Source organism: Prunus avium, chromosome 2 (genome assembly GCF_965620075.1).
Source record: "Prunus avium chromosome 2, drPruAviu1.hap1.1, whole genome shotgun sequence".
Classification (NCBI taxonomy): Eukaryota; Viridiplantae; Streptophyta; class Magnoliopsida; order Rosales; family Rosaceae; genus Prunus; species Prunus avium.
The window spans coordinates 43,221,457-43,242,767 of record NC_142285.1 but is presented as its reverse complement, the minus strand read 5'-3'; the positions used below and the strand labels follow the sequence as shown (position 1 = coordinate 43,242,767).

General features: G+C 36.9%; 4 protein-coding genes across 6 annotated transcripts; 2 read left to right on the top strand and 2 right to left on the bottom strand.

The window, feature by feature from the left end:
* The first annotated feature begins 750 nt into the window (after nt 1–750).
* Nucleotides 751–6,051, top strand: LOC110767173 (putative trehalose-phosphate phosphatase C). The gene is made up of 9 exons (XM_021970639.2): nt 751–907; nt 3,750–4,004; nt 4,161–4,301; nt 4,400–4,471; nt 4,581–4,706; nt 4,817–4,870; nt 4,964–5,065; nt 5,174–5,392; nt 5,473–6,051. Exons 2-9 carry the CDS (start codon nt 3,792–3,794, stop codon nt 5,674–5,676), a joined length of 1,131 nt encoding a protein of 376 aa, XP_021826331.2. The 5' UTR covers nt 751–907; nt 3,750–3,791; the 3' UTR covers nt 5,677–6,051.
* A 4,063-nt stretch (nt 6,052–10,114) lies between these two features.
* Nucleotides 10,115–13,049, top strand: RCAR3 (regulatory components of ABA receptor 3). 2 transcript variants are annotated; one of them, XM_021970645.2, is made up of 5 exons: nt 10,115–10,224; nt 10,305–10,441; nt 10,530–10,700; nt 11,557–11,772; nt 12,426–13,049. In XM_021970645.2, the coding sequence occupies exons 3-5, from the start codon at nt 10,560–10,562 to the stop codon at nt 12,642–12,644; spliced, it is 576 nt and encodes a 191-aa protein (XP_021826337.1). In that variant the 5' UTR covers nt 10,115–10,224; nt 10,305–10,441; nt 10,530–10,559; the 3' UTR covers nt 12,645–13,049. The 2 variants fall into 2 exon arrangements, with proteins under 2 accessions (XP_021826337.1, XP_021826335.1); XM_021970643.2 differs by having other exon boundaries at nt 10,200–10,441.
* A 123-nt stretch (nt 13,050–13,172) lies between these two features.
* On the bottom strand, nt 13,173–14,867 carry LOC110767175 (uncharacterized). The gene is made up of 6 exons (XM_088248330.1): nt 14,731–14,867; nt 14,539–14,638; nt 13,845–14,423; nt 13,645–13,715; nt 13,449–13,541; nt 13,173–13,286 (listed from the first exon to the last, which is right to left on the bottom strand). The coding sequence occupies exons 1-6, from the start codon at nt 14,865–14,867 to the stop codon at nt 13,187–13,189; spliced, it is 1,080 nt and encodes a 359-aa protein (XP_088104456.1). The 3' UTR covers nt 13,173–13,186.
* Nucleotides 14,868–16,193: 1,326 nt separating this feature from the next.
* On the bottom strand, nt 16,194–21,242 carry PTB2 (polypyrimidine tract-binding protein 2). Of its 2 annotated transcripts, none has more exons than XM_088248329.1 (11): nt 21,004–21,242; nt 20,247–20,452; nt 19,932–20,141; nt 18,739–18,801; nt 18,583–18,656; nt 18,157–18,213; nt 17,877–17,934; nt 17,593–17,697; nt 17,416–17,497; nt 16,944–17,056; nt 16,194–16,805 (listed from the first exon to the last, which is right to left on the bottom strand). In XM_088248329.1, the coding sequence occupies exons 2-11, from the start codon at nt 20,430–20,432 to the stop codon at nt 16,461–16,463; spliced, it is 1,293 nt and encodes a 430-aa protein (XP_088104455.1). In that variant the 5' UTR covers nt 20,433–20,452; nt 21,004–21,242; the 3' UTR covers nt 16,194–16,460. The 2 variants fall into 2 exon arrangements, with proteins under 2 accessions (XP_088104455.1, XP_021826314.1); XM_021970622.2 differs by having other exon boundaries at nt 18,157–18,252; nt 21,004–21,240.
* Nucleotides 21,243–21,311: the final 69 nt, after the last annotated feature.

Sequence of the window (21,311 nt, the reverse complement as noted above, 5' to 3'; positions counted from 1 at the left end):
TTGATTGCCATCTTAGTTGTTTGAGTCTGGATCAATATTTGTTATATATATTTCACGGACGAGCTAGGCAACTACTAGAGGAGAGAGAGAGAGAGAGAGAGAGAGAGAGAGATGAGTTCTTGTGGTTTGGGATTTCCATGACCACCATGACCACACGGTGGTAAAAGGAATGTTCATTTCTATATATATATATATATATACAATGAATACGATTCATTAATTAATTAAGTTTTACCAAAAAAGAAAAGATTACCATTGATTTTTCTTTTTATATTTGTGTGTATTCCATTGCCAATGCCATTGCTAGCTAGCCTTGTTCATTTCGCCTTCTCTCTCTAATCTACCTCGTGATTTTTGTTTTATTTCTTTGTAAATAAAGGACTTTATGGAGTAAAATTTTAACATTAATAACTTACAGATCTTGGTAGTTTTCGGAACCATACAGGAACATGAGCTAATAAGTACATATTTTACCTTAAATTAAACTATCGCTCACTATACCCTTGATCAATTGACCAAATTCAAATATGTAATTTTTTACTAAAAGAAAAGAAAAAGATGTAATGGAAGGACAGTCATAGCAATATAAAAAAAACAAATTGGGCCCGTTTTGGTCCATGCAGGTAATTTGTTTTTGTTTTTGTTTGAGTAACTTGAGAAAAGTTGTAATGCGATGGGAGACATCCACGTCTCCTTACGATTAAACCACTTCCTTCTATCCCTCTATAAATTAAAACCCCCTCCTCCCTCACTTTTCCTCTCCCTCTCTCTCAAAATCTCTCACATTAGTCCTTCAAGTTTCAACCCTCTCTCTCTCTCTCTCTCTCTCTCTCTGTGTTTCCAGCTTTCCCAACTCTTTTTATTACTTCACTAAGCTCACGGCAGGCAGCCACCAATCCATTTTCTGGTGAGTTCCCTTTTTGTTTTGCTTACATTTCCACTACTTTAATTTCATTACATATTTTAGATTGCACCAAATTTGTATTCAATCTCCTTTATTTTTGTGCCCTTGAATGAAAATATTTCTTACCAAATTCATTATTGCATGTTTGTGCTTTTGCTGCTATGTGAACAATCTCCTCCTGCCTCCTGCCTCCTGCACTTTCTTTCTTTTCCCGAATATTTTTCTGCTTCATAAATTAATTTGTTATTAAATAAAAAATATTCGGCTCTTACGGGTTTTTAACTCAGCGAGCGAAACGAGAAAGCGGTTGGTGGTCGTTCGTTTCATTTGACCTCCTAAATGAATTTATTATTTTCAAACGCGACACATAACAAGGTGACTTTGATTCGCCAAAGTTTGAGCTCGTGTGGGCGCTGTAGGCGGTGCACGTGACACTCACGCGCCACTTTTAGTTTGCGTTCTTTGTCGAAAGCCGCTAGAAAATCCTTGTTCGACCCACACGTGTCCCGACATGGGCCCATGAGTTGACTGGGCCTATAGGCCCACTTCACCCAACTATGCGTAGGAAACTGGGTCACCGTTTCACACAGATCTGGATAACAACCATCCACCGAGTTGACTGGGCCTCTAGACCCGCAGTTTCGACACGTATACGACGTCGGTGCGGTCTGCCACGTCGACGGTGGACATTCTAAGGTTCACCGACTTTCTGTTAGGGTGGGGGCCCCTTTAGCGAGTCTTTTTGCCCTTTTTCCCATGAAATGACTCGTACCTGAAAAACAGTTAACCTCTGTTGTTTTTTGTTTTGGTATCACGGTTTGAAATAGTTGCACGGTTTTGTCTAGTCTTAGTCATTATAAACAATAGAATAAGGTTGGTCGGTCCATTTGTCTCTTAATTATTCGACAGTTACTACCGCTGGCGAAATTTATAGTTTGAATGGTAGAATATTTCATTTAAGTTAACCCATGGTTGTGATTATTGTTTTCTTTCCTTTTCCTCTCACTAAAATACAAGAAAACACAGATCATATGACCTTCACAAAAAGGGTTACTCACAAAGTCGTATGAATTGACCAGTGCTTTTTCACTTTAACAACACTGCTTTTGCTTTTGCTTTTGCTTTTGTCGTCTAAGTATGATTTATGTGATTAAACATTATTATACCGCACTTAATTTCACTTCGTGGTACTTTCTTCGTGGTACCTTTTCCTCTCTAATCCAAACTGTGCCTCTAGACGTGTCGTGTCGTGTCTTGTGTACACAAACAAAGCTTGTCCATCACCTACTTCCCCAATCGACACGTTATATTTGTTCTTTTCTACTTTTTCCTATAATATTTATTTTAGTTTCTATCAAATCATTAAATAATTACACTTTTTTTTTTGGTATCAAAGGCTTTCCCCAAATTTCCAACATTTTGATCTTTCGGTTGAGAAAGTCAAGGGCTCAAGGTTTTTCAAAACATTGCCATATGGGTTTTTTTAATTTGTCATGAAAGTTGTAAATGACAGGTCAATTTTGTGACTTCTTTGGATACACGTGTGCCACTGGTATCTGTGGGCTGTTTCCCATTGTTTTAATTTCTGCTGCCATGGAAATTAATGGAGAAGTACAGGTCCAACAACCTCTGCTGCTTGTTTTAACATAGGAGGAGGAGCTGGTCTTATTTTGCAAAAGAAGCGAAGGACTAATTTATGCATGTTCTTTTTAATTTTATGAATTCATGCATGCATGTTCTTTCACGAGTAACATTAGTACTGCTCTCTCTCTCTCTCTCTATGAAGCTTTCACTGTTGGTTGTCTTGTTCTTTAGGGCCATGTATGTTGGTTGGTTCAGGTTGTGTTGTTCTTGAGAGAGATTAATTGTATTATGATTAGATAATTAAAAATTAGGTTTGAGTTTCATTGATGAGTTGTTTAGTGATCAGTTGGAATGAGGCTAGATGGGTAGTTAGGGTAGGCCCAGAAAAGCCAACCATCTATGTTTTATAAAATAATTGTTATAATTAAGTTTGACGTTGTAGGCCCAGAAAAAACAGGTCTGTCGTAGCTAGAGCTAGCGATGTCTTTGTCATCTGAATCAGCCTGATTGATGACTCCCCCCTGAGACAAACCATCGTAGATTTTACATGTAATGTCGAGTCACCAAATCTAATATTAGTCACTAATTAAATGGCGAAGTGGGTTTTGTTCTTGTTTTTTTGTTGCTTCTATCAACTTTTGCTCTCTGAAATATATCTGGAAGTAAAGGACATTATATATCTCCCTTCCCTTTGAAAAGAAAAAATATGTTTTATCGGAAAACGACCTTAACTTTTGATATTCATCGGATCCTGATTCCTCTGTTTGTTCCATTATGCTTAATTAATTCACTAAAATACTTAATTCTTTAAAGTCTATGGCCTAATCATTTAAGAAAACAGTTTTCACCAATTTTACAATCGCAGTTTTATTTTATGTGTGAAAATGACAATCAAAGTTTCAAACATTGACTCTTAGAATTTTACCAACCAACCACATATACAATACAACATCATTTGCTATGAACTGCATTGAAAAAATGAAAAGAAAAAGCTTTTAGTTAGTTGATAAACCGGAGGGGCCAGGGGTAGTGGCAAGTCCTGTCATATGTCAAAATAAATAAAAAAAGAGGGAGGATAACGTGAATGACTTTGACTTAATAATTTTATTGGAAGCTAAAGCTAATGGGTTCTGGGCCCAGGAGCAGAGCTTATCAGGTAGACTGGTAAAGTGTTACCGTGGATTTAAACGTTATTTTATTTCTTCAATTTAAAATTGTAAGAATTGATCAAGTTTTTGTTTATATATATGTTGCCGGGAAGTTTGATTAATTTGAAGCAGCACAAGGACAAGGTGACAAGGTGATGATCATGACAAACCTTGCAAGGCTGAACCAGGCAATGGGACTCCAAAGATCATCAGCTTCTAGTAAGCAGAAGGTGCAACCCATCACACAAGTATTAAAGAACGACGAGAACAGTGGTGATCTTTCCTTAGCATCGATCACCTCAAACCTGCATGATATTTCTAACCCTAATAAACCTATCCCCTCAGATTTAGCTTATAATTCATGGCTGGTACGTTCTTTTTTACTTTCCATAAATTTTATCATTTACAAAAAACTATCTTCACATTTTGGACTTGGCTCATCTGTATGACCATGCATAGTAAGTATATCACTGTCCTTGTTTATATTAATGTCCTTGTTTCTTTCGGGGTTTATAAATGTTTAGGTCGAGCACCCTTCTGCATTAGGCTCATTTGATTGGATGATGAAAGCAGCAAAAGGGAAGAGGATTGTTGTCTTTCTAGACTACGATGGGACCCTTTCACCAATTGTTGATGATCCTGATCGTGCTTTCATGTCTGATGAGGTAATACAGTTTTTGATTTCTCAATCACAACTAGATTTCTACATAATACATATACACACCCAATTAATCCCCCTTATATTTACAATACGGTACTGCAGATGCGTGCAGCGGTACGGGAAGTTGCCAAGTATTTTCCAACAGCAGTGATCAGCGGAAGGAGTAGAGATAAGGTAATGAAAAAAGTTCATCATCGATAATCAATTATCAATGTGTTGAGCTCAGGGTAATTTTTATTTTTTTTTATAATAATTTTAATTTGGTGATAAATTAAATATGCAGGTTAAAGAATTTGTACAGTTAAGTAATGTATATTACGCTGGCAGCCATGGGATGGACATAATGGTCCCTCCAAGGCCATTAAGGCCCTGTGATGCCAACAACTACACCACTGCCATGGATATAAAGGTCAATTGCTCTTCTATTATCTGGGGTACTTTATATTAATATATATATGGCCTGAATTAATAATGACAAACTAATTAGTATATATATATATATATATATTAATCTTGCAGGGCAGTGACGTTCTCTTTCAACCTGCTAAAAGATTTCTTCCTGCAATCCAAGAGGTTAGCTTTCATGTTTTTGCAATGTATGTACAAGTGTTCAGATGAGCCTTAGTTTTGAAAAGATTAACTTAATGTGGTTAATTGGTACTGCAGATAAGAACACTGTTGGAGGAAATAACCAGAAAAGTAGAGGGTGCAAGGGTAGAGGACAATAGATTCTGTATCTCTGTACATTTTCGCAAGGTCCGGGAAGAGGTAATATTTACGAATAATCTTTGAAATTCTAATTTCTTTTAGGTCCAGCTAAGCTAATCAGTAATTAAGGACTGTCATTTAATTATATGGATCGGATCCGATCTGCAGGATTATGGGATATTAGAAGAGAAGGTGAAGTCTGTTGTTGGAAAGTATCCGGAATTTCACCTGACGCTGGGTAAAAAGGTGTTGGAAATACGACCATCCATAGAATGGAACAAAGGTCATGCGCTAGAATATTTGCTTGACACTCTAGGCTTCAGCAATTCCAGCGATGTCCTCCCACTGTACATCGGGGACGATCGAACTGATGAAGATGCTTTCAAGGTATAATCAATTAATTTAATTTTCATCCTTAATTAATTATGTGGATAATCAAATAATTAATTAGTTGTATATGCATGCAGGTGATACGAAGTAGAGGTCAAGGGTTTCCAATAATTGTGTCTTCAACCCAAAAGGAGGACACCAAAGCTTGTTATTCTTTGCATGACCCATCGGAAGTATTAACTTTCTTGTTAAGGCTCGCCCGGTGGAGAAAAGCCTCTTCTTCAAGCAGGTCACTAGCTCAAATTTGGGGTGTTGGTAGTAACTTACCTAGATCAGTTTAGCTAGCTAGCTCTAGCTAGCTTTTGTGCATAAATAATAATTAAGAATTATTAGGGAGATTAATGAAGGCCAGTATTTTGTTATGGCCTTAAGGCAGTACCCTCTCTCCCTCTCTCTCTATCTATATATATATATATATATGTAGTTAGAGGTTGGTAGGGATGAAGAAGGAAGAAAACGAAAGCATAGAGAGAGTTTCACTGTTATTTTATTAGTCTGTGTCAGTGAAACTGGTGCCGCCCATGCAGTGCAGCGCATATGCTTTCCAGCTCTTGTTTCTAGCTATAGATATTATACATAATGTAAAAGGAAGACAGTTCGTGTTTGGTGCCCTGCAATATCAATTATGGAGCTTGCATAAAGCCCATTTGCTACTTTCGGCATTGTTGATGTGGATATTTGTTTCATTCATGTGTAAAATGAGTTGGGCTTGGAGATTTGAAGTCATTGATTTGAGAGGTTTATTGGGCTTCATAAGCAAGCAAGAAGCAGTGAATATTGAATTGAATCAACAGGAATTTTGCTTTCAAAACCCAAACTCATAACAATATATAATACTAGAAAGTGAGAAAAGCATATTTGTTTATGTTTCTTTAATTTGAGAGCATGATGAATCATGACATGAGCTAGTTACTAGCAGCAGCAGATGATTCAATTCCAAGCAGCTCTGTTCTGTTCCGTGTCCAAAGTTTGAAGGTCACGAGCCAGAACCAAAAGCTAGCAGAAGATAAGATGGAATCACAAGATGAGACTTAATTTGAAGATATAGATGGAGAAACGTGTTGTAGATCATCTATCTATTTACTCCACATTTACCTGCAGCTGCATATATATGTATAATTATGTTCCAATGAATATTCAACTAATATTAATTGTATGCCCAGATCAACCGAGGGGTTGCTCAATAGTCAACAGTCAACACTCCTCATCGTATTCACGCGTCAATCATCAAGTGCCGTGTAGATGAGGGTTTGAGTTTGTTTTGTTTCGCCTTTTTCCATATTGGGCTACACAGATCAATCAAGGGATGGGAAAAAAGCCTTCATTCTTGAAGAAGATGCATGCATGCAATCCGCCACAATTCTCTACTTCATTTTATATATATAGGTAGTTTGTGTTTGGTCTGTAGTTGCTAATCAGTCAGTAACCACACACAGATTTTCCAACTTCAAACTTATCCAATTTATTAGAGTGTTATGTACCCTTATATAATACACCAACTTTTTAACAAATTGATAATAACAAATATAAGAAATTGTCACGTTAGTTGGCGCTAGATTCTCGGATACATTAATGTTGGTATCATCTTCTCATCAAGTCATTTTCCACATAACTATAATTTGTTTTCTTTATTATAAGGCAGCGAGGTAATTAATTAAAACAGTTGTTCTTCTTGTCTCAGTTGAATGAATCAATAAACAAACAGTTGTTCTAAATATGGTAGTATAATAATTGGATGAATAATGTAAAACTTTTTAACTAATGATCCAATTAATAGTTTGGATTAACTTTATCCGACAAATTAAGCTTCTTTGTTGCAGAAAGAATTATTGGCTGATTTAAATTGGAGCATCCAAGTTGCAAAGTTTTCTCTGTCGACAAACTTACTTTTGGCTGATATTTCTTAGATATTAATGTTGGAGAGGTGACAGGGACCCGAGTTAGCAGTCCTAGATCATGAGCCACACCAAACCCTATTTTTATTTTTCTTTGATGACCAATAGGCATTCATATGAAAATCTGAATCAAAAGATTATATAAAATTAATATTTATGTCTTAGTGGTGGGCTGGTGGCAGTTAATTATATAATTTATTATTAATTGTCACAATAATTCCTCATTAACAATTTATAATTGGATATTATAAAAATCCAAGAATTGATACTCCACCTTTGTGAGAGTCAATGTCATGGTTGATTTTCATTGGCTGCAGCTACGATTTCATTATATTATTGCTGGGTCAGGGTGTACACAAACAAACACAACGTACGTAATCTTATATTCCACATTCTTTCTTTGCCTAAAATTAATTAGTTTTGTAAAACTAGCTCCGCCGATAACGGATCCATTTCATAGCATAATTTGTGCCGAGTGAGTCAATAGAAATTATTCCTTGCGTTGCTCAATAATTGATGCAATATTGCATTTTTGCTGCTATATATACATATATATATATGCTTGACAGATGTCCTAGTAGAAGATGATCCCATGGAACAAGTGTCTCAAGTTAGGGTAAGAAAGGGTTTGGTCCAACTTTCTCCACAATCTCAAGGAATATGTTGGCCTAACTAGCACCGAGGAAGGAGGATACCAAGAACACCATTTTATATAGGAATCGATCGGATACGGTTTTGTTTGCACAAGTTGCTTAGAAGACAATAATTCCATCAAAATCAATTTACCCCTTTTGCTAAACCTCTTTTTGGCCATCTTTTTTATTTATTTTAATAATTGCAACCAACCGCGAACCGCCAACTAACTTCAAAGCATCGCAAATGATGAATCGTTTTATCATTTTGTGTCAAGTCATTTTCATACAAAAATTTAAAATTAAGCCTAATTATGAATGACATGAAGTTCAAAAAGTCAGACGATGTCGTTTTAGTTGCTACCGACAAAAACAAAAGGGTTGAATTGAAGAGCCAACCCAATCAATTTTCATATGAACCCCCCCATCCCCATGCCAAATAATAAAACACTCTCCCTTTTCTTTTCTTTTCTTTTCTATATGATCCATAACCCATGACCCATGACCCATGACCCATGACCCATCTTCAACACTTGACAACTTTTTTCACGTAAATTAATTTGAGACTTGCCTTTTTTTCTACTCTGCTCACGTGCACGTGCATACGATGCAGCCGACCTTCTACGCACACTTTCCCGACCCCGCCCGAGTAACGAGAAATATAACCTTCCGCATTCTCTTGTGAGCGCGTCAGTATTACTCTCGAATCTTTGTTTAGAGACGTTCTTTTGCTCTTTGCCGTTTCCAGACAGACTCCACAGCCCCCCGGCCTTTTCAGGTAAGACTGCGCTGTGCCCTATATGAATCCCACGTGCAATTTTATCTACAAATTCGGCTTCGCAGGGACCGCCATTTTTTATTGTCTTGCACGCCAACTACCAGGCGCGTGCGAAAGGGACGGCCTTACTTGGGCCCCGCGGGACCCATCTCATTTATTAACAAATAACGATAATACAGAAGATTCGAGAGCAACTACTGAAATAAATAAAAACACCTCGAAAGAAAAAGAAAAAGAAAAAAAAGTCTTAATACTGCTCTTAAGCGTACCTTGACTTTCAAGTCTTTCTTTGAGTTTTGATTACTCCAGAAAAGAAAACGCAAAAATATTTTTCCCAAGTCAAACTCAACTCCCCCATAGAAAGAAAAAAGTCAAAATTAACTCATCTAATGGTTAATTATTTTGAAATAAACAGAAATGTGCAATGAAATTGTGATGTTAAAAACAAAACAAAACAAATAGATCATGGCTAGTGTTGAGCATGTACTAATATTTTGTATAATAGTATCTTAACATTATTCATTCAAGGCCATGTGACCCTAACTCTCTAGGGATCGAAGCCCAACGAAAGCTAAACCAAACAAAAAATATATTATTGGTTTGAAGAAAGCATTAATTAATTAAGAGAGCTGATTGGATTATTTGAAAGAGAAATAACCAACCAAGGTGGTTGGTGTGAGTGGTTCGTCAATCTCATTCCTTAAGAGAGGTCAGGGGTTCGATCCCTGCTCTCGTACGGAGTCACCACTTTGGCCAACACTTTACCCCTTACGGGCCGACCCGGTGTGAGTGGGGATTAGTCTGGGTTGTGGTTAAGGCTTAAAGGTGCCACCCATAGTTGGGGCCCATCCAGGACCACATCATGGTTCAGACCAAAAAAAAAAGAGAAATAACCAAAAAGAACAAAATTGATTAAAAAGTATTAAAATACAAAAGAGGATGTAAGTGGAGAAAATAGTAGTGAGAAAATCACCTCCTTGATTAATTATAGAATCGAACAGTAAACATTAATTTAACTTAAGATGAATTGAATGACGAGAGAGGTGATTGGATTATTGAAACTTAAAATGTTGTATAAATACTCTTTTGCCCTTCACATTTAGGACATTAACTAACGACACAAATCATTAAATTCAAAGCACTCTATAATGGACAGAAGGATTGTAGCTCAAGCGGTCAAGGCCAATTCACGTGTGACAAAATCCCCTCTCTAATCCAAATGGCTGTGTGGGTGGTAGGTGTAAATAAAGCAGCCGCGGAGTGACAATTTAGTCAGAAAAAACACAAAATCCGCAGAAACAGACAGGTGAATGGCATGTTCATAGTTATGCTTCAAAAGAAAGGGCATTTGTTAGACAGGAAAAATATATTTTATTGCAGCAAATTGCAATAACAAACAAAAGTAATTACAAATTGCAAATTAATTAATTAATGGGGAGTTTTTAGTTTCTATATTTTTTGGGTTGAAGTAATAATAAATTATTAAAGGTGAGATAGGTGATGAGGATGATAGGGAGGCCTGAGGTGAGGCGCTTCTTCTATGGCGGTGAGTCTCATACACTTCTCTCTCTCAGAGACCTAACTCTCTTTTTCACACTTACAAGGTTTGACCGAGTCGAACCGAGTTGACTCTCTCCGAATCAATCCGTATTCAGCTGTACTCTTCCTTGTTCTTGTTGTTGCTCCTAATTGCAGAGCGCAGACGGAAAACGAAAGGTGGAGCTAAGTCTGCGCTTGATTGGTCAGTTTATTTCATGATTGATTGTTTTTTTGTTGGCAAGGTCGTTCATTTTTGTGGGTTTTAATTGAATGTATCGTTATCGTTTCAGAAGAAGCAGAGGAAGAAGAAGAAGAAGAAAATGAATGGGAATAAGAATGGAGGAGGAGCAGGGTTTGGTGGGATTGTGGGTGAATACATTCGAAGGCATCACAAGCACGACCCCAAAGACCATCAGTGTACCTCTACGCTCGTCAGGCACATCAAAGCCCCTGTTCATCTTGTACCTCTCTCTCTCTCTCTCTCTCTCTCTCTACATATATATATATATATATATATATATATATATATATATATGTATGGGATATATGCGTTTGTACATTTATATGTGGGTCTATGAAGCTCCAGTCTTTTGATTTATTGTATTCGTTTTGATCTGAGATTGGTCATTTGGTGATATGTTAATATCATATATGTCACGTATAGGGAGGAGGTGTGTGTGTATTTGTGTGTTTATATACGTATGTATCTGTTGATTTTCGTATATATAGGGATTTGTGGTTTCAGTTAGATGTTGGGTAATCTGTACGCGGAATTGGGAGTTTGCTGTTTTTGTTCTTTAAAGTTTGTCTATGACATGTGTATTGGATTCGAGTCTATCTGATTTTGATCTGTGGTACTTCTTTTGGTCATTAATGTGTCTGCCTACACTAATCTATGGTGTAGATCGATGAGGTCACTGTCTCTAACTGTACGCAGTTGCAGAGAAACTTGAGGAGAAAATAGAAACAAGAAAGAAAACTTCAATTGCTTGTTATCACTGTTCCTGATGTTTGTTGTTATTAACATGCAATAGTTGGCTTACTTAGAGACAGCTTAGAAATGTTTATTACTATTCTTCTTAATGTTTTGTTTCCAACCAAATGGACGAATAGGGTGTGCCCTGGAGGCATCTTCACTGAAAATTAGTTTGCGAAACAAGGGATAACCGAAGGTGATTTTTTTTCCATAAGAGATATTGGGTGCAAATGCTACTTCTTTGGAGATTTGACATGTAAATATTTATTAGCAGTATATTCCTGCAGTTTTTGCCCCTTTTTAGAATGTGAGTTAATTTGTTTTTCTTTTTCTCTCATCAGGTTTGGTCATTGGTAAGACGATTTGATCAACCGCAAAAGTATAAGCCATTTGTCAGCAGGTGTGTGGTGCAGGGGAATCTTGAGATTGGAAGTCTCAGAGAAGTTGATGTTAAGTCTGGGCTTCCTGCCACTACTAGTACTGAAAGATTGGAACTTCTTGATGATGATGAACATATTCTTAGCATTAAAATTATCGGTGGGGATCACAGACTTAGGGTATGGAGACTCTTCCTTGTTATAATCTTGCACATAGTTCTCTTTTCCTCTTATTCAACTGCATGTGTCTGAGCAGACAATTTTACAGGTTATCTCCTTCTCAAAGTTTTAATATGAAGTTTCTGGCCCTGTCGGACTTAATCAGCTCAAACTTTTCAGGGAAAATGAGAAAGAAAAAAGGAGATTTCCAAAAACCAGGCTTCAATTTTGGTGCTGCAAAATTAAAATTAACATGTATCTTGATCATTTCATTAATCGATCTCAAAGTTCTGAAAATTGGTACCTAGCATCCAGTTATTGACATTAATCCTACTGATTCAAGTATCTTGTCCTATCCGGAATCATCACCTTTCTCTTTATTGGGCACTTTACGGTGGTCGTACGAGTTAACTATTTTTCAGATAATCAAACGTAAATATGATTAGTTGATAAGTAATGTTATTAGCTCGATGAATGACATTTAAAAGATGTTTATGGATTTTAGTTCTGATACTTGTAATTATAGGGTTTAACTGACTTGACATGACAGTGCCCTCATTGCACATATCGAGCTTTCTTTCTGGCTGTTGATTGTTTTGTTCTGTTTTTATACAATCAGCATGAACATACTTTACCCTGTCTTTGAATTCTTATTCGGGTATTTTTTTCCTCAGAACTACTCTTCCATCATCTCCCTCCATCCAGAGATTATTGATGGAAGACCAGGGACCGTGGTGATCGAGTCATTTGTGGTTGACGTGCCTGAAGGGAACACCAAGGATGAGACCTGCTACTTTGTGGAAGCCTTGATCCAGTGCAATCTCAAATCACTTTGTGATGTCTCAGAGCGGCTTGCAGTTCAGGACCGCACTGAGCCAATCGATCGGCTCTGAAAACTAGAACTGAGAACATATGGTGGAAGCCAGAGGCTGCCATGGATGAAGCTTCCGAGGCTTTCGTATCTCGGAGGTTTTGGAGACGGACAGGCAGTAGTACACTTCCATTTTCACATACATTTACATGCTCATGTTTCATTTTTGTTTGCCTTTTTCTTTGTCAGTCCAAAATTATATTGTTAAGTTTCCTGTGTTAAGGAGCTCAAAAACCACAGCTGTCTTAAATGTCTGTAACCCTTTCATGAATGAAAAAGTAGAGAAAAAAAGAGGGAGGGACTAGGTTAATGTGAATCCCTGGGTTTTGTTCTTGGTGATGTGAGTTTGGTTGTGTGTCCATGTGCATAGAGAGATTGTGTTTGTATATTTGCTTCTAGTTGCATTTATTCAAGTTCACTTCTCTTCTCCACCGTCTTATTTTGAATTAGCTAATACGTCTCAATTCTTATATCAACTAGACAATTTACATTAAGAATTAGAAATCCAATTATCTTCAATATGAAATCCCATATCCGAATGCAACATCAGTTTTTCTTAATATCTCACAGCTTCCGCTTCTTTGCTTTTCTTAATCTCTCCTGCTTCTCTTCTTCTTCAAGCTGGAGACGCTCTATTTCATCCTCCTTCCTAGCAATTTTTGCACTGTGAAAACAGAGCCACATTGAATTAGGGTTTGCCCTTAAACATGACAAAACATGCCTTTTGTATATATTGACATTAGCGTGGCCAAGTCTAATTTCATACATACGACATAACTTTCAAGGGAAATTTGTAAACGGCAGATAAACTTGATCAGTGACTCACCTCTTCCTCTCTTCTCGCATAATATCAGCAAAGCTGGAGACCATGGCACCGCTATCGTCGTCGTAATCATCTTCTCTGTGTTTGCGTTTAGGTCTGAAAAATCACGACCGTCATATTATGTTCGATAAATGAAATTGGCCTATTTTTTGTTGAATTGATAAAACAAATCAAAGCTCAAAGAGAGAAGAAATCTAACCCAAACATTTTGATCACAGAGGAAATGTCAAGATTGTCATCATCATAACTATCCTCCACATGGCGTTTGGTCTACATAAATTCAAAGCAAACAAAGGCAATGTATTCATTAGTTACAGAGCTTCATAACAGAGAAAATGGAAAGAAATATAATTAAGTGGACAATTAATGTTAAATGCATGTGAGCGAGCGAGGAAGAACCTGATTTTTTAAGAAAGAGCTTTTCTGTTTTGGCATCACTTTTGTATTCTCGGGCTCAACACATTGCTTTGCTGGTTTTATGTTTTGCTTTGTTGAAGATTGTGATCTTTTTAAGGAAGAGCTTTTCTGTTCTGGCTTTACTTTTGTGTTCTCGGGCTCAAGACAATGCTTTGCTTGTTTTATGTTCGGCTTTGTTGAAGATTGTGATGTTTTCAAGGCTGTTTTGCAATTGTCTGCCATCAGTTTTGCTTTCTTAGGTGGATGCAATTTCTTTGGTTGTTCCAATTTTTTCCTTGTTGCAGGCAGTGACTGAACTTTCTCTTCCAAATGTTGCCTCTTTACGGATTTCAAATTTGTTGAAGAAGCTCTGTGTATAGCAGAAACCGGATTTCTTTTATTGCTTGAATTGGAGAGAGAATTTTTCACAAGTCGAGGCTCTCCTCCCTTTGAAGTTGAAGGAATTTCTGCATTGTCCGATAGTAAGAAGGTATAATCCCGGGACTCCTTAAGGTTTTTACATCTCAAACCAGACTTTGCGTTGGTCGTGCTTAAGACAGGGCTCTTTAGCTTCTTGTTACCCTGGAAAAAAAAAATGAAAAACCACACATGAAACATGGTTTTACAGGTTTTTGCATAATATTAATGTGGCAATCAGTTTCTCTATGAAACATACCTTATCATGGGAATTTCCGACCTTAGATGCCAAATTCCTCAACTCTGGCATGAATGCTTTGCTTTCTTCAATCACTCTTTGCGCAATAACAGATTGCGATGGGCCAAAGAAAGATCCAAAACTACAGAGATAAATGCACCATACGCATAAATTTAAAAGAAAAAAAAAAGGCATCGTATTGAATCGAAATGTAGAACTAAACCTGAAACTTACTTGTCGGAAAGTAATTTGTTCTTATTAACCGAGGATTGAGGAGCATAACCCAATTCCTTCATATGATTGTTTCTGATGCGTTGTTTCAGTTGTTGCCTTAGTTGAAGAAAGTCCAATTCGTCACTGAGTGCTCCCATCTTTCCCAAACTGCTAATTAATAGTGAACTTCACTTGTTTAAAAACCACTATTTCACTTCACACACCTGCAAGCCAAATGTGAAAAGAAATGTCAGTCTGGATTGATGCAAGCTAAACGTGAACATATGAATCACTTATAAGTTGTTGCTTGATGCATTCTTCCAGGATGTCTGAAAACACAAATTTTCCTCGAATTTAATCTGTTCGATAATATATATACCAACAGATTTTATAAAGAATGGTGGAAGCACAATTAGAAGGCGAAAAATTTACACACAAGAATCAAATCAAATCATATTATACTAGCCTCCATTGTACTAAAAAGAAAAAGAAAACCATGGAGATTTCTGACTATATAGTTTTAACAGTTGAAAACCTAAGAAGAAGGCTAAAATTAAAGACACAAGTGGAGGAAACGAAAAAATCCCCCCAACCCATGTAGTAACAAAAACAAGTAAATGAAAAACAAACATACAAGAAAAGCATCAAAGAAGTAGAAAATTGATGTATCAGTTTCTTGGTCTCCAAGGTAACCAACCATTAATTTAACATAGTATTTTATACAGAAAGTAAGTTTCTTGTGAACACCAAGACAAGAACCAATACAACTAAAGATAAACGAAAAGAAGAGAGCAAATTGAAGGCCTAGATTGATCCAGAGCTTCATTAATAACTTACAGAGATGAAAGGCCGCAGAAGGGGTTGGTATATGGTATGTGTTGTTGCATGCAAACTTGAAAGCAAAGAAAGCTCCAACCCTCTATTTATACATAAGCGCCTCTGTTCTCTTTTTCTAATAGGAAATAGAAGCTAATAGCTATTTATTTATTTATTTATTTTTTGGGTAACGGTCGGCGTTTAAGCTTAATCCTAGTGCGGACAGGAGATGGAGATCTTTGCCACGTCAGTTAAATAAAGATAAATGCCAATTCACGATTGAAAAACAAAAAGAAAGGTAAACAATTTATGAAAAAATTAATAATGAAAAGATGTCTTCCCTTCTTCTATTATGAATGGTTTACCTACCTACCTTTCAAATTTCAAATTTAATTAATTCAAATTAATTTAGACTATAACTTGTATTAAGAAAAACAAAACTCGTAGTTATTGGGTAATGGCCTAGGTAATCTTGCCCTTATTGTTCATACGTATCTTTATTAATTTCAGCCGCGTGTTCCTCCATGTGAGATAACATCAATCTAATTTTAGGACGAAAAATTCAGAACTAAAATACGTGATAAGAGACGATGCACTCTGGTGAGAAAATTTGTAAAAATATATATATTTTTTCGTTTGCAGAAAAATTGTTTTCATGAACAACCCAATTAAAACTAATAAGTTATATTATTTCAAAGTGCCATAAGTGACCGACAGTAAGCAACAGAGTCATGGGACTAAATCAAGTACTAGAAGACCATTAATTTTACAGAATCTCACTATCAAAATTTCAAGAAAATGATAAGGGGCTGCTGCTTTTACAGATGAGCAGTTCCCTCATTCAAATGCTCCTTGTATATGCAGAGGCTTGTTCCATTGAACGGTGAGATGACAACTACGACAGCGAATTCCAAAATTCAATACAAGAGGATACGTTATTGCACATGACCACGGTGATAGGGAGGCAAAGTTGCAGGCGGTGCACCACTCTGCATCATGCCAGGGCCCATTTGAGAAGGCTGAGGTAAAGTTCCAGGTGGCATGTAAGGTTGATTATGCATCTGATGGGGCACAGACTGAGGAACTGCTGGAACCGTCGGTCCCCACCCTGCAGAAGGTTGGGGCATCACAGCCTGATCGGTTGGAGCAAATTGAGCTCCATTGTACTGAGGCACTGCGGGAGCTATCATCTGAACTGGCTGTTGCCCCAGAATTGAGGGTTGTGAGTTCACAATTGGAATGTTAGGGATTGTATAGTCTCTGCTCCGATCATTGTTGATCTGTAATCAGCACAGTAAGCACAGAAAATTAGGCAGAGCTTGTCTCCCGGAATCATGGGGAAAGTTGAAGGAAAAAAGAAAACCCTAAGAGAAGTGGAATATAATATAGAAGTGCAAATGACCAATCAAGTAACTTGCCTTTATGCTGAGATCAGTATGGCGTGAATATGAGATATGAAGCTTGCAAAACCCTCCATCGTAAATGCAGTGCCCTTCCAAGGCTTCCTTGGCAACTACAGCTGTCTGAACATCTGCACGCCATAACATAATTATTACCTAAATTACTATCTAGTTGAATATATCACCGGCAGTTACTTTTACAGGAATTGTACAACACAGTACCATGCAGATATGGCACCATGTACATTGGTGAAAAACAACCTTATATTTAATCAGTAAGGCTTATGTTAGGTTTGACATCAGTACGGCTTAAAAATAGGTTTGAAATCATTGAGGCTTAGGTTTGAAATCATCAAGGCCTAAATTCGAAATCAGTAAGGCTTAAGTTCAACCATGAACGTGCCAGCTGGCTGGTTACCGATCAACCAGGTCAGACCAGCCCATCCAGTCCAATTTTGAAAACCATGAAATAGAGTAATCAGAAAGGTACCTGGATACTGAATCAAAGCCTGAACCCCTCCGTTCTTATCAAACATGGCAATCTTTTGAACGGGCCCAAAAGCAGAAAAGACCTAATGGCAGGAAAAAGAAAATAAAGATCAGTTTTTAACTAAACGAGCATGGTCAACTAAGAAAACAATCAATTGAGAAAATTAATCGGATATACCATGTGTAAAACGTCCAAGGTGACAGCATACTGCATGTTTTCGATAGATGCAAGAAGCACATTACTCTCAGGTTCTAGCTTTTTCCCATCCAAGCCCACACTAATCTGCAATGATAAATCAATAAGTACAAAAACACCTCATACAAAGACAAAAACATTACTATGTTACATGAATGCCAAGGTTGGGAAGTGGCTACTCAATCAATAAGGGGGCCTTGGTACATAAATGTCTGCCTGCCAAATGAATAATCTAATAAGAGTTTTTTTTTCCCTCAATGCATTACCTGACCACTTCCATCTATGGCTGATGGAGCAACAGGCAGGTAAGGATTAGTGTAGTCCCTGAATCAGAAAAAAGTGAGAACAGTAGTCGCCAACAAAGAGACAAAGACAGTCTAAAAAGTAAAACTTAAAAAGCAGATTTTCTTATTTTCTTAATAAAAAGGTATTCATGGTTTTACTAATAACCAACAAGAGAGGAAACTTAACAAATACAAACATAGAGGGTTGCAACATAACATTAGGTATTATTCCCAAGGAAAAGAACAAAGAACATGTGATTACCTGCTTCGGTGGCTCTGAAATTTCACACTCAAATCCGTGTGTCCAGAATATGTTATCCTGAGAGTACATGGTCCCACATGGTCAGGTAGAAGATACCTATACCGAATGAAAAAAAGTTAGATGATCATTATGCAGGCGCATTGCACGCATATAAAAAAGAATACAAGCAGAAAGTGTGCCATCATCACCAAATATCATCTAACGGCCTAACTTAGCAGTATCACACAACGAGGCATTGGTTGTGAGAACTATTTTGCTTTATTTTTAAAAATTATAGTACAAGAACATGCATAGAAAGTTTAAATTTCTGTCAAAATTCTGACAGACCACTCATGCCCTAATAACCAACAGGTGCCTAGCTCCTACATATGTGAACAACTTAATCTTAGACTTGAAACCATGCCAAGCAACTAATACAACTGTCACCTGGGGATGCTTCTTGAATCCAGTGCAGTTTTTGCAGAAGTGGCAGTTTCTGCATCTGAAAATTGCACCAATGCCTGAAAAGAATAATACAAAATGAGATTGTCAAGGCCAATGGAAGCCAGTTAGAAATTCAGAACTAGATTAACTAATATAGACCTGGAATCCTGCTGTCTTCTCAAAAGTAGTTATCTTGTGCACAAACCCAAAAGCTGAAAATACCTGCATCGCTGGTAAACATTCAGAAAGATATACAGAAGCCATACATTTTACAAACTTGATTAAAAAAAACCTTTCCGATATAATCCCTCTACGAATCATTATGGGATAATAATAGACCTCCAAATTTCATTTTCCAGGTACTACGGAAACATCTAATGGAATATACTAACTAAAAATTTCGGAGCCACTAGGGAGATGCTTAGACTATCCTGCTAGAGATCAACCAGACTTGTACTGAGTTAATGTGAAATGTGTATCCCCACTCGCAGAAGACATAGGACTAGTAGAAAATTATAGAAGAAAAAAAACCCAAAAATCCTACAGAATATCCAAGACTCATAGATTCCAACCACATCCCGCTTGTTAGGACTTCTTATTTGGGTGAAATGGGTGTCCCCAAACGAAGAAAACACAGGATTATTAGAAAAACTTGGTTTCTAGCTATTAAATAGCAAGAATGATATTTGATTTTATGGAGGCACCTTAATTTTTCAACCAATGTATCTGTAAAACCATTATCCTATGTACAAAATATAATTACTGAGGAATCCTATATGGATAACCATGGGGTCATATAATTCCAGTTTTTAGTTTAAAGGAATAAGAGCCGTTCATTAATCTTCTAATTGCCATCATTAATCCATGTATCCACTTTTCTATAAAGACTTAAAAGTATCCATGCCGGATAGACTTACACTCAGAGAGCAATTAAACACTTGAGACGTGGTATAACATAAAAGTGTGAGACAATCATGCTGATGAAACAAAGCAACAGAAAATAAATAAAAAAGGGATGGAAGGATGCACAAGAGAAGAAATGAAAACATTCTAAACTATTAGAGTGGTAGGATCAGGATCAGGATCATGAGGAGGAAGATTAGGGAAGAAAGAGGCAGTGTTAAGAAAGGAGAAAGGAGACAAACACACATGTGCTCTTTCTCCCGATGCACTAAGCTGCCATTGAAGATTTTCTCTTGAAATGGGCCTGCTGATCCATTCACATTTATGTCAAACAAAAACATCCCAGAACAAGACAAATTACAACCCAAACACAATACCTTAACGCAAACATATTTATACTGACAAGTTTACCTCTTTAACTATAACAGGGAAGCAGGCACATTGCTTACCAGGTGTAAAACATCTATGCTGACAAGGCGGGCATCATCACCTTCAATTGTTACCAACAGTACATTTCCAGCAACATCCGCAGCAGTTTTGTTGTTGACTATTTCTTGCCTATTGGAGTACTGTAGGTAAACAGTTTTCCCCCTTACTTGAGCAGGTTCTGAAGATGAGGCATAATATGATATCATCGCAATAGCTTGATTTAAATCTGCCTAAAAACATTCATGTAACAAGCATTGAAGGAAAATGTCTATCAGTAAAATATATGACAAATGTGCAAAATGAACCCCGAAAAAAAAAACTGAAATGACACTCACAAATTCAATAAAAGCTTGATTACGGTTTGCTCCAACATTGCACTTTGTGTTCACAACTTTACCAAATGGCTTTCCCAGTTCAATCAGTTCTTCCTCTGTGCACTCCCACGGCAAGTTCCTCAAATGAAGAACCTTCGATGGCGGCTGGGTATAACGGAACTGTGGCTGACTGGACACAGAAGCCATTCTGCAAACCAACACTTCACCTACAGAACAACACCATACAAATATTCAGACCCTCAATCTACCACACTTTCACAAGATCACAAACTCAATATATCTTCATCTTGATTACACACAACGAAAAACTACACTTCATGCCCATATTATATTTTACGACATAAATATGCCTAGAATTGGTGATGAATATATATATTGAATGCACGTAAATATGCGTATATGTGTAGGCAAATTTTAATTTGTGTACACAATGCATACAAATAATATGCGTAAGCAAATCAAAGTAGGGAAATTGCCGTCATGAGAATGACAGCTCTGTCTTCAAAAAAATTACGAGAATATGTAAAAAAAAAAGTGTAAATTTTTCCGAAAGATACAGCAATTTAGCGCATAAATATCCTAGAAAAGCAAACAATCATATAAATATATGCGTTTCTGCAATACAGAGAGGGGAGGAGATCGAAGACGCAATATAGAATTGAAACAAAATGGACAGAAGCATATTACAGATAGAAAATTAAAATTTGGGGCAAATAGGTGCCAAAATCGAAAGAATTATAGGTGAGGAAATGTTTACCTGAAAAATTCAAAGGAAGTAAAACCTCGATTGTTTGAGACGAACGTTGTGATTGTGAATAAGTAAATTAGGGCTGACAGAGACAGACGACAAAAGGCTCGCTCTCCTCTTATCACCGTTAGGGCTCCTGAGACTGAGCACGCGTATTACGCAGTCCGCTTAAAATTAAAATTAAAATTAAAATTAAAAAAGGAGAAGGAAGATAGATATACAGAGAACTGAAAAGTCGATATATTACCTCCAGAAATATAGTTTCTGTGGTTCCTTTTAAGGGTACATTTTTATGGTAAAATTATTGGTGAGAGCAT